Raw genomic sequence first — 19,211 nt, forward strand, 5'->3', positions numbered from 1 at the left:
ATGGTTAAGATCCTAGTCTACTTCAAGGGACTTCATCATTCGAGTATAAAGTCATTTAATATATTTTGAGTCCCATTTTGTGAGTCAAGTCCTGTGGTATTATGTGGATGAACAAATCGAATCAGGTGAAAACCAGTTTGAAAATGGCAGCCAAGTAACTGAAAGTCGGGTATTTTTTTTTGAAATCATGTTATCTATTCGCAAAATGTCAAAATAAGCATGTCAGAAGTTGTGATGTAAGAAAAATATAAGTTACAAAGACACTATTTCATCGAGTATGTACGGGAACACTTTCCAGAAAGCGATTTTCAGAAAACTACGTATGATTAAATAAAACAAGATCAATCTAGATCTAGATCCTTTACTTAGTGAAGACAGATTAAAGTAACCATTAGTGAAGGCCGTTCCTAATTCCCAAACCACATAAATATGCCAAACTTGAAGGTATGTCTCATATGGATTACTACTTAAAATCCGTTAAATCATGTACGTTTTACAAAATATGCTTAAATTTAGGTATTCTATACATTTAAGATAGCGGCATGTTACTAATTCACCAAACATGATGAATGTATGTACGTTTTTTCGTTGCCATGGCAACAAATAGTTTTAAAAACAAAAGTATACTTATTATGACATTACCTGGTTCTCTATGATTATCGAAGGTCAAATTTGAATTTTTGTAATTTCTTTTAAAAGAAATAATTCCATCAGAGACGTAACCATTTTGTTGATTTCTTGAAAATATTCGATAATAATTATGTTCTTTCTAGTAAAAGATCATAAGTATCATGGAAAAAACATCATTATTTTATGTACTTAGTATTTTGTGTATTGATCTAATTAAAATCTGAGTAGTTGAATTCATGAATCGATGTAAGCTAGATCACTATGAAAAACCCTGGAAACATTAGACGGCTCTAAGATGATTCCCTTGAATTCTAGCGAGAAGCCATGGCTAGTGGAGTCCAATCCATGTCGGGTAGAGATAGATATCTACTTCAGACAATGGATGAAATGTTGCGCAAGATGATGGATTGATGGAAGTTAGACATTGGAAACGTTGGATACCGACTCAGTGGTCTAAAGGTTAAGCGTTCGCGTGTGAGACCGAAGGTTCTGGATTCGAATCCTGCGAACGGGATCGTGGATGCTGTGGAGTCGTATGCTAAGGTGAAATGGCCATTCTATCCTCCTAGGTTTTCCATGTTAGTCTAGTTTACATCAACTTGTGAATTAAACTATTAAAATTACTATAATTTTCAAAAAAACCCATTCTGATTATAATTACAATTCTTGAACACATTCGTACAATTTCAATATATATTCCATAGGAATTTTACTTCAGATACATTTGAAAATGACATGGGATTCTTAGCGTTGGGCTTTTTTATTCATTTAGACACTGGAATAACTATTTAAGTGATTCCTCTATAAGAATCAATACATTCTAGACTGAAAGTTAGCACGGAAATCTATTATTTATCTAGGAAAAAATATTAAAGGCCACAAAGCTCACAATAAGCAATTTAAAGTGAATGACAAAATTGTGTGATAAATAATGAAAGTGATCATATCTATTGAGTATCCAATATACTGTTAAATAATTAAATAATAGTAAAGTTTTCCGTAAGAATGATTCAACTCTCAAATGCACTGGTACGGCCGAGAGTAGGAAGAGGCATCTTCCCCTCTCCAAATGCTCTCGCATAGCCACATGCATACAACCACTGCCAGGGAAGTCCTACTCACTACCTTCTCGTGGCGAAGGTGTTGTTTACGAAATTGATAAGATGAAAAGCGAATTTCCGGTGCTTTAACCAGGTTGGTGAACACGGAGAGTCCACCTAGTGGGGTCCAAACCAATGGTTCACATGGGCTCCAATATCTTGAAGGAACAAATAGTGTATGTACCAATCGTTGGTCTCCGGCTAACATGGGACTGCATCTCCTGAAGTTATTTCACTTCCTTGTGGATCAGACATTTAAGTCGAAGGCTCCGGGTGTCCCCCCCAGGAAAACCACCTACTTCGGTTTGGACACCCTGGTTTTATCCCAGCCCTCACATAAATCAAATGATTTATGTGGTGCATATCTATTTGGTGCCTCCTTGTACTAATGTTTATGTGTTTAAATAAATAAATAATAAAATAAGAATGATTCAGGCTTTTCATACAAATAAATGTAAATCTCCTTCCAAGAAACTGTTTAATCAAACACTTTAATAGAGAAGATCTATCCAAATTACAAAAGCTGTTAGATCTGAATAATGAATGAAAGCAAGTTTAATTTCTAAAATAGGGTAACAAGAACCAATTGGAGTAGATAGCTTAAATAAAAACAAGAGATTAGTTTGTACTTTTAATACTTAAAGGTGTATGCTAACTATGATCATTAGTTTGATTGACAGATCTGCATATACATTCATCTTCATCTGAACTGTTTTAGCATATTTGTACAATAATATATCAGTAGCTTAAACGCAAACCTTTTGGTGTATTCTTTCGAGTCACTTAGTTTACATTTTCTATGATCTACTATAATGTAACAAGATTAAAAGTGTGTGACATACAAAGAATAACCACTTTTTTTCAATTCATTACAAATAATTATTTGTCGAGATCCCAAACCATTCCAAGTTAGACAACCATTGAACATCTGGAAGTACTGTATGATCGTTTCATCCTAGTGTAGGACTCAACAGCAGTGCGAATTCACGACCCTGCGATGTGTTGATAGTGAATGTAGATTTGTGTGCTGTTGAACCCTGATCCAATGGTTTAAAGATTGAGCATTTATGAGTGGCACTTAAATTCATGTGTTCAATTTCCCATGGTAAAGTTGTAGGTGGGCACTGATAGGGAGTCTCATAATCAGATGAAAAATCTGTAGATCACTTCCAAGTATTTAATAGTTATCTAACCTAGATCGGTTCATCATATCTAATAAAATGAAACAGTTTCAATAACCTCTTAGTAAGAATGTTATTATTATTATTAAGATTACATTACAAACGTAAATTGGTGTGAAAAGGGTTATATCCGGGCGAAGATTAAATCACATGATAAAAAGCCGGACATAAACTCATAACAAATTGGCGACGGAGATTTTGGCAAAAAAAAATAATAATACAACAATTGGTAACTCAGATTTCGGGAAGAAATAAGCTATAATAATTGCCGGTGATTTCGGAGTTAATATTATTATTAGCAGAACTACGAAAGCCATCATCCAGAAGATACAAGTGTTTATTAACAGTTGTCTACGTAAAATACTTTGGATCCGTTGGCCGGACACTATTAGCAACAACCTACTGTGGGAGAGAACAAACCAGATCCCAGTGGAGGAAGAAATCAGGAAGAAGCCCTGGAAGTGGATAGGACACACATTGAGGAAAGTAACCAACCGAGTCACAAGGCAAGCACTCACATTGAATCCTCAAGGCCAAAGGAAAAGAGGAAGACCAAAGAACACATTACGCCAGGAAATGGAGATAGACATGAGAAAAATGAAAAAGAATTGGATGGAACTAGAAAAGAAGGCCCAGGACAGAGTGAGTTGGAGAATGCTGGTCGGCTGCCTATGCTCCATTAAGAGTAACAGGCGTAAGTAAGTATAAAATAATCGATTTCTTTAGAACAGTTGCAGTTAATATTACAGCAGCAACAGCACCAGCAGACGTTAGCCTTGCAACAACAACTATTTGAAACAATTTTGGGTAGACTTTTTACTCAACCAGAAAATAAGAAATCTGTTTATAATGAAGACAATGGTGCAGTAATGGACATTTCAGAAGCATATCCTGTGGAGGGTTCAAATCCCTTTATACCTGAAGCAAAATGTAATATTGGTAAATTGTCCGGCTCATAGCAAGACAATATTGTGCTAAATGCACATGAAGTTGTGACAATACCAGATGACCAAGAACCAGATCCTGTAGATGAAGCCCAAAGTCCAGAATTAAATGAAACACTACCGGCCCTGTTTAGCTCTGAAAATAAACTTCAACTAGAACAAAATTATGGTTCACGTGATATTAGTCAAGAAAGCTATGGGGACTCATATTCAGAAAATAACTGGAGCAACACGATGAACCCAGTTGTACCAAATGTTACTGAAAATCATTGGAAGACAGAAATTTATATTGAACCAACTTATCCGATTTCTAATGACTATGTACCAGATATGGGTTCTCATAATAATGCACATAATTTTGATGAGATTTCTTATAAAAATGAGGGAAGTATGTCGGCTGAGTCAAATGATGGTCAAAAATCTAATTTAATTTTGTTAGATGTTGATTTTCCTAATGACCCATTATCCACCAGTGAGATTCCTAATGAATTTAAAAATAATGCTTCAGAAGAACCAAACTCTGACCTCAAATCAAAGGTCGTTCATTATCATCTAGTCATTTCTAGTGGATTCTTCATTCAATGCGAAAAACATGGTTTAAATAAAGTTCTATTAATTGTAACTTGGGCCTAAAGAAGCATCATCATAAGGAATGGATCTCTATAGAAACACTGGACAAGATCAAAGAAAGGAGGAACAAGAAGACAGCAATAAACAACAGTCGAACACGAGCAGAGAAAGTCCAAGCACAAGCTGAATACATAGAAACAAATAAGCAAGTGAAGAAGAGCATTAGAGCCGACAAGAAGAAATACGTGGAAGAACTAGCAATGACGGCGGGAAAAGCTGCAACAGAAGGAAATATGAAACAGCTTTACGATACAACGAAGAAACTATCAGGGAAATACAGTAAACCAGAGAGACTGGTCAGTGACAAAGAAGGCAAGCCAATCACTGAAATTCAACAACAGCGGAACAGATGGGTAGAATACTTCGAGGAACTCCTGAATAGGCCGACTCCAATGAATCCACCGGACATCGAAGCAGCACACATAGATCTTCCTATAGATGTCAACCCACCAACGACGGAAGAAATTAGAATGGCCGTCAGACAAATCAAGGACGGGAAGGCAGCAGGACCCGACAACATACCAGCTGAAGCACTGAAATCAGACATCGAAGCAACTACCAACATTCTTTACCTTCTATTCAAAAAGATTTGGGAGGAGGAACAAGTGCCAATGGACTGGAAAGAAGGATACCTCATCAAGATTCCAAAGAAAGGAGATCTGAGCAAATGTGAAAACTACAGAGGCATAACACTACTGTCAATACCAGGGAAAGTCTTCAACAGGGTGTTGCTGAACCGGATGAAGGATGCAGTAGATGCCCAACTTCGAGATCAACAAGCTGGATTCCGAAAGGATCGGTCGTGCACAGACCAAATTGCAACACTACGGATCATCGTTGAACAATCAGTTGAGTGGAACTCGTCACTGTACATCAAATTCATTGATTATGAAAAGGCATTCGACAGTGTAGATAGGAGGACATTATGGGAACTTCTTCGACACTACGGAGTTCCTGAGAAGATTGTCAATATTATCCGGAACTCATACGACGGAATACAGTGCAAAGTCGTGGATGGAGGACAGCTGACAGACGCATTCCAAGTAAGGACCGGAGTCAGACAAGGCTGTCTACTCTCGCCCTTCCTCTTTCTTCTTGTGGTCGGCTGGATTATGGGGACCTCGACATCTGAGGAAAAACACGGAATACAATGGACAGCTCAGAACCAATTAGACGATTTGGACTTCACAGATGACCTAGCCCTCCTATCCCACACACATGAACAAATGCAGATAAAGACAGACAGTGTAGCAGCAGTCTCTGCATCAGTAGGCCTCAGTATACACAAGGGGAAGACCAAGGTCCTTAAATACAACACGCGGAACAGCAATACAATCACTCTTGATGGCGAGACTTTGGAAGATGTAGAATCCTTCACATACTTGGGAAGCATCATCAATGAACAAGGAGGATCAACTGCAGACGTAAAGTCGAGGATTGGCAAAGCAAGGGCTGCATTCCTACAATTGAAGAACATATGGAACTCAAAACAACTTTCAACCAATATCAAAGTCAGAATCTTCAATACGAACGTTAACGCAGTCAGTTCTACTGTACGGAGCTGAAACTTCCAGAACTACTACAACCATCATCAAGAAGGTACAAGTATTTATGAATAGTTGTCTACGCAAGATACTCAACATCCATTGGCCGGATACCAACAGCAACAGCCTTCTGTGGGAGAGAACAGACCAGTTTCCATCCGAAGAGGAAATTAGTAAAAGTCGATGAAAATGGATAGGACATACATTACTCAAATCATCGAACTGCATCACGAGTCAAGCCCTAACTTGGAATCGTGAAGGGAAGCTGAAAAGCGGAAGGCCAAAGAACACATTGTGTTGAGAAATAGAAGATATTGAAAGGATGAATAACAACTGGAAGGAGCTAAAAAGGATTGCCCAGGACAGAGTTGGATGGGGAATGCTGGTGAGCGGCCTATGCTCCTGCACGAGGAGTAACAGGCGTAAGTAAGTAAGTAATTGTAACTTGGAGGTATAAGGATCCGACATTGTTTCGCGGAGGAGGAAAATGATGGAGAATTTGAAGTTACATATAATTTTTTAAAAATCAGAATCTCAACTTGGAATCTTCAAAAAAGTGGGAAGTTGTTATAACTGAGGGAAGATTAAATCACGTGATAAAAAGCCGGACATGAAATCATAACAAAAAGAACAGTATTAACATGAAATTCTCAGAATTTTATCTTACTTGAAATGATTTTTTAGATTCTAAATTGTTCTGTATTTGTTTTCCTGATTTAGATGATTCTTCAGTTAGATTCAAATCTCTACAACATGCCTAAAAATGCCAAAATAAAATAAAGAAAAAATAATTTTTTTAAGGATTTCAGTAGATATGAATGCTTTAACTTAATGTTGAAATAGCAGAATTCCTTCAAGACAATCAATCATATACAACATAGAAACTATATCTCAAACTGAAAATTCTATTGTGATTAGACACACAAAATCAATCTAAGTTACTAAATTACTTAATTTTGATGGTTAAATTATTATTATTGTTGTTAATAGCAGTAGTAGTCGTGGTAGTAGTAGTGATAGCAGTAGTAACAGTTGTAGTAGTAGAAGTAGTAGCAATAGTAGTCGTGGTAATAGTAGTGATAGTAGTAGTAACAGTTGTAGTAGTAGTAGTAGTAGTAGTAGTAGCAATAGTAGTCGTGGTAATAGTAGTGATAGTAGTAGTGTTGTAGTGGTAATAGTTGTAGTAGTAGCAGTAGCAGTAGTAGGAGTAGTACTAGTAGTAGTGGTTGCTGTTGTTGTTGTTGTTGTATGAATCACCTAAAATGATTTAAATTTAGCTATGAAGTACAGAATTCCCCAATACACTAGATTTAAAAACATTTTCAACTATTAAAAAACAAAGTAAGAGCATTGATGATATTGGTAAAAAGCTATGCATATTTGAAGGGAAGAACAATTTGTTACAGTAAACATCAAAGCTAGAGAATTGTAATCTTAACATAAGTGAGACTATAACTTATGGATGACCTTTGAGCAACGTTAAAATGACCTTGGAATGTTCAACTACTTGCTAGAGTTAAATGAAGGTTTAATATTAGTTTGAGGAATAAGAACTGGAAATTGGATTCAGGGTTTTCATCACGAAACGACATCGGCTACGATGCCAAAGTGGTACTTAGACAAATGAAGGAATGAATGAGTTTCGCAATTGATTGATCACTGGGCGGCGATCAATGTCATGCTTGTCTAGTCCTTATTAGTGTAGATCGAATGCTATCGACCTTGTTGCAATGTGGCTACCAGTCTAGGTGACTCGACACTGCGAATCCGCCAGGGAGCACCAGTTCCCTCAAGATTACAGGTACACCTTTCTGACGAGTGCCAAGTAGCACGAAACCCGGGTGCAGGGTTTCCTGTCGACTACATCCAACCACCATCTAATCTGAATGAGTTTCACACCCAAATCCAAGATCTGCTGTCTTAAATCTGATTTGTTCGTCCATAAATTATAGTCTCGTTGAATTTAGTTAAAATAAATGTGTTTTGAACAAAAGTCATAGTTGACTAAATTCAAAAAAAGCAAACAATGAAATAAGTAGAATAAAATCACCTTATTAAAGATAACACTGATAAGTATCACTAGTGACTGGCTTCAAGATGTGTATCCTGGAGTTCTAGTGACAAGTAGTAATCAGTGGAGTTCAACCGAGTCTGTTGTGAAATAGTAACCCACTGATGACAATGGTGGATATGTCGCTCAATTTCGTGTATTGCTTGAAGTTAGACATTAACACCGTTGGATGCCGATTAACTCAGTGGTCTAGAGGTTAAGCGCTCGCGCGCGAGACTGAATTCGAATCTCGCGAGGCGGGATCGTGTATGTGCACTGCTGAGGAGTCCCACAACAGGACGAAATAGCCATCCAGTGCTTCTAGGCTTTCCATGGTTGTCTAGCTTCAACCGAATCATGGTCTCAACTATTCAAATAACACTAATAAGTTAAAATGTAATCTATGAGAATAGAATATCGATAGAATCAGCATATACAAGATTCATGTTTTATTTCTTATTGAACACAATTTTACCTGATGTTCTCCAAATTTGAATAATGTAAATGACACAAGATAGAATTAGTATATTTTGTTTACTGACAAACGCTCTACCTTTCATACTCTTTATTGAGTATTTGGAGTGATAATAAATGATTGGGAACGATGTTAAATATATTCTAATTCCGCTACATATTTTACTGAAATTAAGAACCAATCCAAGTTAAACAATCATTAAAAACCTGGAGAGAGTAGACGGCCGTTTCATCCTGGTAAAAGAATTTTCAGCAGTACGCATTCACGATCTCTCAACCGAAAGCCAAAACCTTCTTCCTTGAGAAAACGCTTATCCTTTGGACTACTAAGTCGGGAGCCGATCATGTTTAGGATTAAATTCAATCAATCCACAATATTGCTCTGCCATCTTTCATTGTCTTTAAAAATCTACTTTCTAAGATTGGCACTAGTGGAGATAAGATATTTGTGAACATGAGTTTGTGGGGATTGTTGAATTCCATTGAAATATATTTACCATTATATCCATGTTGCATATTCATGAAACCTAATTGAAATATACCTGTTTCTGAGTTAAAAGTAAAATCACCCTAAACAAACAATTAGTGTTATCCAACGTTTTACTGATTCTGTCAGACATTCTGTGTCATATTCATCTTGATTAACACAGCTTGAAAAAACAGGCCCATTCCGTAAAACGACAGGGACTTATGGAGATTTTCAACTTCATAGATCAAATCCCGGAATGATGTTAGTTAAATAATTATCGAAGGCTTGGGAGCAGAAGTCAGCAGTTTTGTTTTAGCATGTGGCTCCTCAGCAGTGCGCATCCACGACTGTGCCTCAGGGGTCAAACCCAAGACATTCGGTCTCATACGCGAATGCCTGAGCTCTAGACCACAGAGACGGCATCCAGTGCTTTACATGCTTGATTTCAATCGCTTTTTAATGTCAAGTAAACTTTATCCGATTTAGTTGGAGAGTAGCTGCCTCATCTTTGACATGGTTGAACTCCACTGGCCACGGGTTTGCATTATTATCCACTGATTATCTACGAAATACTCTTATTGCATTTTAAACATGAAATTTGGAATTAATTCAGTACAATCCGGAAGGTTTCGGGTCAATAAATTCATATACTGATAATAGCAGTAGAGAATGATATATGTCTTTGTCGATTGCTGAATTAAACCCTTTAGTTATAATAGAAAACCGTGCAAATTAATAGTTCAAAGTGGTGGCTTTCGATTTTTATCAGCATCATTTTATATAATCCCCTAAAACTGTTGAAAAACTTCAGATCTATTTCGTCATAACTGGAATCTTTGCTTAAAATGATGGAAAATTCTTAAATGCTAGATACCACATGTTATTTTTCTTTGGTGTCAATGATGTGAATAATTCGGAAAATATAATTCTCAGACTTCCATTGTTATTCAGGGTTAAACCTACGTCTTTGTTTCTATAGTTGCATTTAGGTACCAGTTATTCCTGTCTCGTGGTTATTTTGAAAAAATCTACCTTTGTAAACGAACTACTGAAATGTCGTTTAAGTAGGATATTCATTAAAACAAATAATGAACATATTCTTTAGAGAAATGTCATTTAGTATATGCTGCTAATATTCAAAATATTTCTTACGCTTCTAGGAAGTCTATGGTAATTTTCAACGAAAAAACGCATCTACGTATAACTGAAACATTATGGAATGGATAAGAGGAGATAAAACTATATTATTCTGATTCAAACAAAAGGTTAATCAAACAGTATATGCAAAAATTTGTTGAGATTTGCATTAACTATAGTTTTATACAATTTCGCAAAAATGTTGCATATTGCAATAGTTATACAATTCTCACCGAACTACACACAGAAAAATGATGTACATATCACTGGAAGTCTCACTTTAAACTAACTATCTACAACTTACATAAGTACCACAAACAGGACAAACTTTCTCACGAAGTAGGGTAGTATAACGATGAACAAAAGGCTGGGCAAAGTTTGAAAACAAAAATATTAATAAACCGACTACGCACACCAAATGATGAAGGATATGGAAAGTATACAGTTGTTAAATAAAGATAGTAACCAAGTTGATGGTATGTAGTTCAAAGTAGTGATTAAATCGCGAGACTATAATTTATGGACGAGCCAATCAGAAGCGTCCGAGGGATTTCAAGGTCACGGCGCCAATTTCAGTACCTGATGCTCACGTACTATCGGATCACAGAGGATTTTAGAGAGCGGATACAACAAACAGGACTATTAAAAAGTTCCTTTATTTGTGATTGTGGTAATCAAATGACATATGAACCTTGTTCATACTAAAGTAATGATGTTGTCTTTCGCTGTAATATACGCTGGAGGAAGAAGTTTACCAGAATAAGAACATTTATCTCTCGATCCAGATTGAGACAAAAGCAAAATGTAATAATTGTTACGGACTGCATAACAAAAGCACCAGTAACATTGACTGCAACTTTTGCAGATTTTACAGAAGCATTGGCTGATAAGTGGTATGAGTAATGTAGAGATATATGAGTAATAAAAATGAATAGCTTACACAACCGGAGTGCACACAAGCAATACTGAAGCTATGTGATCGAGGCACAGGGAGTTGTCTCGAAATTGTCATTTCTTTAGAGGCCTACTATTATGGAGCTGTATAGATGAGTTCCTATATCACATTCATTAAGATGTTAGAACATCTGAATCTCTTTCTAACTATGACAAGTTTTTGAACCATGTAGAAGAAGTGTATCCACTGTAACTATTTGGTTTTGCATTATATATTTTTACTCTATACTTACTGTTTTCTGATTGTCTGAGATTCTCAAAGTCACTCAAGATTCGTCCATAAATTATAGTCTCGCCTATTAAATTTTACCAATCAAGTATTACACACAACTAAAAGACTTTATGATTCAGTAGCTTTATGTATTTTCATTTGTTGATAAGTAGTTAAAAGTAATGAATTAAAGTACATTATGATTTTAAGTTTGCTAGGGTTGAAGCTATCACGAGTTCACTTAATCTGCGAACGAGAACAAAGACTCAGTGACCAAAGACCAGTAAGTTAGTTATTTGATGCGTCCCAGCCCCGCTAACTAGAATGAGAAGTCCAAGCTTGGAATGGGAAAGTATATTCTGCAAACAGCCAGAAACGAGCGAGCACACAACACAACTCAAAACGTATATAGATCAATCGTATGTATATAATCGATATTGCCATGGAAGTTTTTTTTAAAAAAATTCAATCGATAAGTTAGCCAATCAACTATGTGTGTGAGTGTTAAGAAATGCCCAAGCATACATCTGCATACAAGCTCCATACAGATAAAATTACAAAATATGAGTTTTGGGGATCTATCGTCCCCAACAAAGTTATTTAGCCTAATGTCCAAAATTAAAATTCAATTGAATTCAGTAAGTGCTCCACAACAAAAATAGATTCTTATCAGAAGGGGTTTGTGGAGATTTTAGAAATTTTCACAGGTTGAAATAATGAGTCAATTGAAGCTAGACCACCATTGAAAACCTGGAAGCACTGGACGGCCGTTTCGTCCTGGTATGGGACTCCTCAGAAGTGCGTATCCACGATTCCGCACCCCGCGGGATTCGAGCCCAGGACCTACTGGCTCCGCGCGAGAGCACTCAACCATTAGACCACTGAGCCGGCATCCGACGGCCGTCCAGTGCTCCCAGGTTTTCAATGGTGGTCTAGCTTCAACTGACTCATGATTTCAATCTGTGAAAATATAGATTCAATAGATAATCAAAATAATAGGATATGTTTAAAGAAAACTAATTATCTTGATAATAGCATGATTAAAGTCAATTGCGAGTACTTAAGCTTTACACTCTATAAATGATTTTATGCTGTAAAAGATATTAACAAACTAATCATTTACTGAAAATTCATCATTCAGATATCATCACAGATATGATCCATTCTATATACTTAAGATGTAAACGAACAATGAAATTAAATGTAAACTAAAAGTGATTATTATCAGAAGGGGGCTTTGTGGAGATTTTTAGAAATTTCAATAGTTGAAATCATGAATCGATTGAAGCTAGACCATCTTGGATAACCTTGGAGCATTGCACGGCCGTTTCGTCCTAGTATGGGAATCCTCAACAGTGCACATCCACTATCCCGCCTCGTGAGATTCGAACCCAGGACCTATCAGTCTCGCACGCAAGCGCTTAACCAACTAGACCACTGAGCTAATCGGCATCCAACGGTGTTAATGCCTAATTTCAACCAATTATTGCAACAAAAACATTTCAATCATCTTAATACATTCATGTTATAATTTGTTACTAACTTATTAAGACTATTGTTATTGTTATGTATTACGTATTCTAGTATTATAATCTTTCTATTACATCATCTTAGTTATTTCTGGCTCACATTTCCTTACTTTAACAAAAAGTTCTTATATATATATACATGCTATTGTACAGCTTGATAATAAATTCATTGTAAAGAGATCCCTTCGTTGAATATCGTGTTATTAATTTGTAAATGGGAATTATCTGTCAACAGTCATACACTTGGTGTATGCGAATCCAATAATGGAATAGGTGAACAACTATATTTATTCAACTCAAATGTAAATTAACAATCAGAATTACATTTTATTTATCAATTTGAAAGAAATTAATATCAGATGGGTTTTGTGGATATTATAGTAATTTCAGTGGTTGAGATCATGAGTCAGTTGAAGCTAGACCACCATGGAAAACCTGGAAGCACTGCCTTCAAGAGGTATATCCTGGAGTTCTAGTGAGAAGTAGTGACCAGTGGAGTCCAACCAGGTCTGTTGTGAGATAGTAACTCACTGAAGACAATGGATGTGGATGTGTCGCTCATTTTTGTGGATTAGTTGACACTAATTGACACTGATTAGTTAGACATTAACACCGTTGGATGCCTGCTCAGTGGTCTAGTGGTTAGGTGCTCGCGCGCGAAACCAGTAGGTCCTGGCTTCGAATCTCGCAGAAGGTGAGATCGTGGATGCGCACTGCTGAGGAGTCCCACAATAGGACGAAGTGTCCGTCCAGAGCTCCCAGGTTTTCCATGGTGGACTAGCTTCAACTGACTTATGATCTTAACCATTGAAATTAAAAGAAATTCTTCATTGTAAAATAATAATCTTAAGCGAACAAATTGAAAGGAGGTAATAATGAATAGATGTTTATTTCCACTGTGTTACTGTTCAGTAACGTTTGCTTTCAGTAATATATATATATATATTATTGAAACTTACAATACAGTGATTAGTTGCTACGTCCTTCTTAGGTTGTGTTTCCTGAAATAAAAGTACATTCATCATTAATAACCACATAAATACGATGATCATGTATTAGTTGCTTGGCATTTTTTTTTATTAAAAATCAAGTATTTTTCAAGAATACATTTAGCAACAGTAGAACATAGGGACGATGTGGATGCACGGATCGGTTAAGCAAGAGCAGCACCTCTAAAATTGAAGAACATCTGGAACTCAAAACAACTGTCAATCAACATCAAGGTCATAGTTTTCAATACAAATGTCAACACAGTTCTACCGTATGTGGCGGAAAGCTGGAGAACTACGAAAACCATCATCGAGAAGATAGAACTGTTAAATAACAGTTGTCTACACAGAATACTTCGGATCCCTTGGCTAGGCACCATCAAAAAAATCCTACTGTGGGAGAGAACAAACCAGATCCCAATGGAGGAAGAAATCGGGAAGAAGCGCTAGAAGTGGATAGGACATACAATGAGGAAAGCATTGAGCTGCGTCACAAGGCAAGCCTTCACATGGAATCCACAAGGTGAAAGGAGAAGAGGAAGACCAAAGAACACACTACGTCGAGAAATGGAGACAGACATGGGAGGAATGAACAACAGTTGGATAGAACTGGAAAGAAAGGTCGAGGACAGAGTGAGTTGGAGAATTCTGGTCGGTGGCCTATGTTCCACTGGGAGTAACAGGCGTAAGTAAGTAAGTAATAGGGTTCAGCGTTGCAGTATTGATCAAGAGCGTACATCAGTCATAATGCGAAGTGTTCTGTAGCCATAAGAATGAATAAATTTCATACATTAATGCAAGAGGTATTGTGTGATTAGTCGTTGCAGTAAGAGGCAACTCAAAAATGCATTTGTTTTTAGAAACTTAGAAAATTTTCACAAATTGCATCATGGACTGATCTTACTCATATAACTACTGAACATCAAGAAGAACTGGATAAGTATTTACCCCAGTATAATGAAAGACATTTACACTGTCAAACACTGAGGTAAACAACTTAAGATAAAAAAAATGTAGAAGTATTTGATCTGATTACTTTTTTATTGACCGATTTTATATCACGTTTCTGTGTGATCCTTCGTTTACGTTTACCTTTTTTCTTTGACTGTAAAGGAAGAAATGAATTGAAGAATGAACAGATGAATAGTGTACTGTTCATAGTATTTTCAAAATACTATTTAAGTATATACTAGTCATTTGAATCTATATAAAAAGGATACAAATTAAGCCTACAATCAGTATACTATTTCTTAGTTGATGGGAAATAAGAAGAAATGGCCATCCAGTACTTCCAGATTATCCATGGTGATCTAGTTTCAATTGACTCATGATCTCGATCTCAACTATTGAAATTAATACAATCTTGACAAAACCCCTTCTGAAAATAATCTACAATTTAATCACATCAGAATCAGACTAAATTGAAAAGTTCTATGTAATGAATTTAATGTAAGTGAACAGTTTCGTACTTCCATAACTAGTTATTAGATGGTGGTTGGAGGTAGTCAACAGGAAACCCTGGACTCGGGTCTCGTGCTACTTGGCACTCGTCAGCAAGGTGTACCTGTAATCTTGAGGGAACTGGTGCTCCCTGGCGGGTTCGATCTCGTGTCACCCAGCTTCACAGTTAGAGACGTTACCACTGAACTAGCTGGGCCGCGACTGACCTCCTGTAGGACTGAGATGTAATCACAATTGATTGACCACGAAACCCGGGTCTAGGGTTTCCTGTTGACTACCTCCAACCACCATCTAATCTCAATACATAGTGCCCGCAGTGTCGAGTCACCTAGACTGGTGGCCACATTGCAACATGATCGATAGCATTCGATCTGCACTAATAAGGGCTAGACAAGCATGACATTGATCACCACCCAGTGATCAATCAATTGTGATTCCATAACTAGTTGTTTTACAATTATATTCTGGACTTCATGTTTATTGATTTGTATTGTAGTGAACGATTACACAAATGGGGACAGTCGAATGTATTTGAACACAAAATTAAAGAATCTCTTCGTAAAGTCTGAGAACCATACAGGAAATACTTTATTTCCAAAATGTCAATCAATCGTCTCAAACTTCATTGTTCTTTCATTTCTATAGCAACCACTCTCTGTTCTCGTTCTCTTTCCTCTAATCTTCTTTAACATTCTGCTTCCAGACATTTCATTTTCGATGAATAATATATACTACTTATATCCGTCGACATCAGTAGCACACACTACAATATTATAGAATTGTTTCACCTAGATTCAATACAATATAATTTGACAAAATCTAAAAACAAAAACATTACATCTAAGAGATTAGTATTCTGATCTGAGAGTTGAACTGTGTAAACAAATACCCTTCTGTATAAGTATTAATTAAGTATAATTAATTAATAATTATGTTAGCCAATACAATAGCTCCATTTTCGAAAATTGGATCTAATGATCATTGATGATTTGAAGAAGTTCCAAGCTCACATTCTTAAGCAGAATGTCCGATTCAATTATCATAAAGTAATATACACTTCTTAAGCATTTCAAACTATATTACTTATGATAATGACAGGTTGATGTAAATATTAATGATACGAAATCTTTTACAGAATTAATCATATGATACCGTACTTACTTTTTGTAAAACATACGCATAATATGCAGGTAACTCATCACAATTCGAACTATCTGATCCAACATCACTATATAAAAATGAAGTGTAAAAATTGATTAATAGGTCTGTAGTAGATTTAAGATCCCATCAGTATGTAACATAAAATTTGCTTGTCGTACAAACAGTAGATATTAGTCACTTTCAGTGTTTATGAATGTAACGATTAAATCCACTGTTTATCACGAAAGATTCTTTATAAATCAATAGTTCCCAACATTTTGTCGATGGAATCGATGGAGACGAACACTCTGCGAATGGTGTATTTTGGTTAATTAGTCAATTATATAAGTCTATTTTATCATTCTTAAGTAATATTGTTCACAGATTCTATTTAAGAAACTACAATTAAGTTGTTGGGGACGTTAGATCCCCAGAACTCACTTGGGAAAGGACCTAATTTTGTAATTTTATTTAGAAAATTTGAATTTCTTTGTTTTCGCGCCAAAGGCGCTCTTGTCACCTTCATGTCATATTTCCCACTGGGAAATATCTTAAGTACTATTGGTCCGTTGTGTCTTTTAGTATGCTATTTGGTAACTCTCCCTAAGGACGGTTTTGCACTGTATATAAACGTTTTGAATTGTGTTTGTTGTTATCGCCCGTTTCTTGCTGTTTTGCAGAATATACTTCCTATTCCAAGCTTGGACTTCTCCCTCTAGTTAGCGGAACTGGGACGCATCAAATAACTAACTTACTGGTCTTTGGTCACTGAGTCTTTGTTCTCGTTCGCAGATTAAGTGAACTCGTGATAGCTCTAAACCTAGCATAAGTATAACTCTCACTTGCTTACTTAGATCTATATTTCACAGAAATTTATTAATAGAAATATTCAACGTTTACTTAACGTTATTTTATGTAAGATGAGCTAAATTTTTTAGTTCTCTATTCTAGTTTTTGATGCATAATGCGGATTGTGAACAACAAGATATTGTATTCAGAGAGGGCTTTTGTGGATATTATAGTGATTTTAATAATTGAATTCATGAGTCAATTGAATCTAGATCATCATGAAAAACCTGAGAGCACTGAACGGCCGTTTCGTCCTACTATGAGACTCCTCAGCAGTGTGCATCCACGCGAGATTCGAACTCAACACCTTTCAGTTGGATGCCAGCTTTATGGTCTAGAGGTTAAGCCCTTGCACGCGAGACTCATAGGTTCTGGGTTCGAATCTCGTGAGGTGGGATCGTGGATGAGCACTTTTGAAGAGTCACATACTAAGATGAAAACATCGTCCAGTACTTCTAGGTTTTCCATGATAGTCTAGCTTCAATTAACTCATGAATTCAACTATGAAGAAGAAATTTTATGTAATAAAATAGGATTTCTTCACTTCGTTGAGTTTTCTTTAAGGAATATGAATGTTGCAATCAAAATGATCAATTTTCACATTTTGATAATTCATTCCTTCGTATTTGGATTTGAGTAACGAAAAATGTGCAGTTAAATAATCATTAAGAAATCAAATTATTTGAACAAAGAAATTAAAAGTTGTAAGCTTGATAATAACAATCAGCAACTAGTATGATCCAATATCTTGTCAGATCATTCATTCAGACAACAAATAAAAAAAACCCTGTCACCTATCATAACTTAAGAATCATCTGTTAGATTCATTATAAACAGCGGTTACCATCAAATAGATACTTTCAAATAAATATGTACTATACTTGCACTTCATCTAGTTGTAAGTTACCGAGTGTAATATTTCATACTTTAGAAGATGATCAATCAGTTTCTTAGATTATGTAACTTAGTAGGAATATACATCATGAGTTTAGAAAGGTATTTACAAAAAGTATATTAACTAACCTACTGTCACTCATTGAATCATCTGATGAAAGTTTATCATCTTCAAATTCATTTGATTTAGATACTTTCATAGAAACAAGACGATTTTTCAAATATTCCATAATATGTTCCATCTAAAATAAATTTCCAAATGTTTGTTCATAGGTAGATTACCCCCCCCCAAATAATCAAATTAATCTACTTTGTCAAATAATACAGTGTTACAGTGGATATGTTTAAGTCATACAAACAATTAACCGAATTTTATATTCATGTTAAAGAAACACTCTCATACATTTGATAAATATTTAATTATTATGATTATTATCATCTGCTGACTGGTGACTGACTTCAAGAGATACTCCTGGAGTTCTAGTGAGAAGCCGTAACCAGTGGAGTTCAACCAGGTCTGTTGTGAGATAGTAACTCAATCATGACAATGGTGTACGGTGGCGCAACTTCATGGATTGGTTGAAGTTAGACATTGACACTGTTGGATGCCGGCTCAGTGGTCTAGTTGGTTGAGTGCCTGGCGCGAGACTGATAGGTCCTTGGTTGGAACCTCGCGGGGTGCGGGATCGTGGATGGGCACTGCTGAGGAGTCCCGTACTAGAACGAAACGGCCGTTCAGTGTTTCCAGGTTTTCCATGGTGGTCTAGCTTCACTTGACTCATGATTTCAGTCAGTGAAATATTTGATCAATAAACATTTGTATTGAAGACCTAAATCTTGATCAAAAAGGCATCATTATCTTTTCTCTTATTCATAAAACATCTTAGTGATAACGGTACGCAAGACTGAAGGCCCTGGGTTCGAATCTCGTGAGTGGGATCGTGGATGCGCATTGATAAGGAGTCCCATACTAGGACGAAGCGGCCGTTCAGTGCTTCCACGTTTTCAGTAGTGGTCTAACATCA

The 19,211-nt window shown here is 36.2% G+C and overlaps 1 protein-coding gene across 2 annotated transcripts in view; it reads right to left on the bottom strand.

The window, feature by feature from the left end:
- AGBL2_1 (Cytosolic carboxypeptidase 2) overlaps nt 1-19,211 on the bottom strand; it is a 67,770-nt gene that overhangs the window by 11,633 nt on the left and 36,926 nt on the right. For both annotated transcript variants that reach the window (XM_051213889.1, XM_051213890.1), the window contains exons 14-19: nt 18,316-18,428; nt 16,465-16,531; nt 14,879-14,947; nt 13,813-13,854; nt 6,697-6,786; nt 643-769 (exon numbers count right to left, since the gene is read on the bottom strand). In XM_051213889.1, coding sequence (XP_051069908.1) covers nt 643-769; nt 6,697-6,786; nt 13,813-13,854; nt 14,879-14,947; nt 16,465-16,531; nt 18,316-18,428 — 508 coding nt within the window. The remainder of the gene's footprint in view (nt 1-642; nt 770-6,696; nt 6,787-13,812; nt 13,855-14,878; nt 14,948-16,464; nt 16,532-18,315; nt 18,429-19,211) is intronic.

Source organism: Schistosoma haematobium, chromosome 3 (genome assembly GCF_000699445.3).
Source record: "Schistosoma haematobium chromosome 3, whole genome shotgun sequence".
NCBI lineage: Eukaryota > Metazoa > Platyhelminthes > Trematoda > Strigeidida > Schistosomatidae > Schistosoma > Schistosoma haematobium.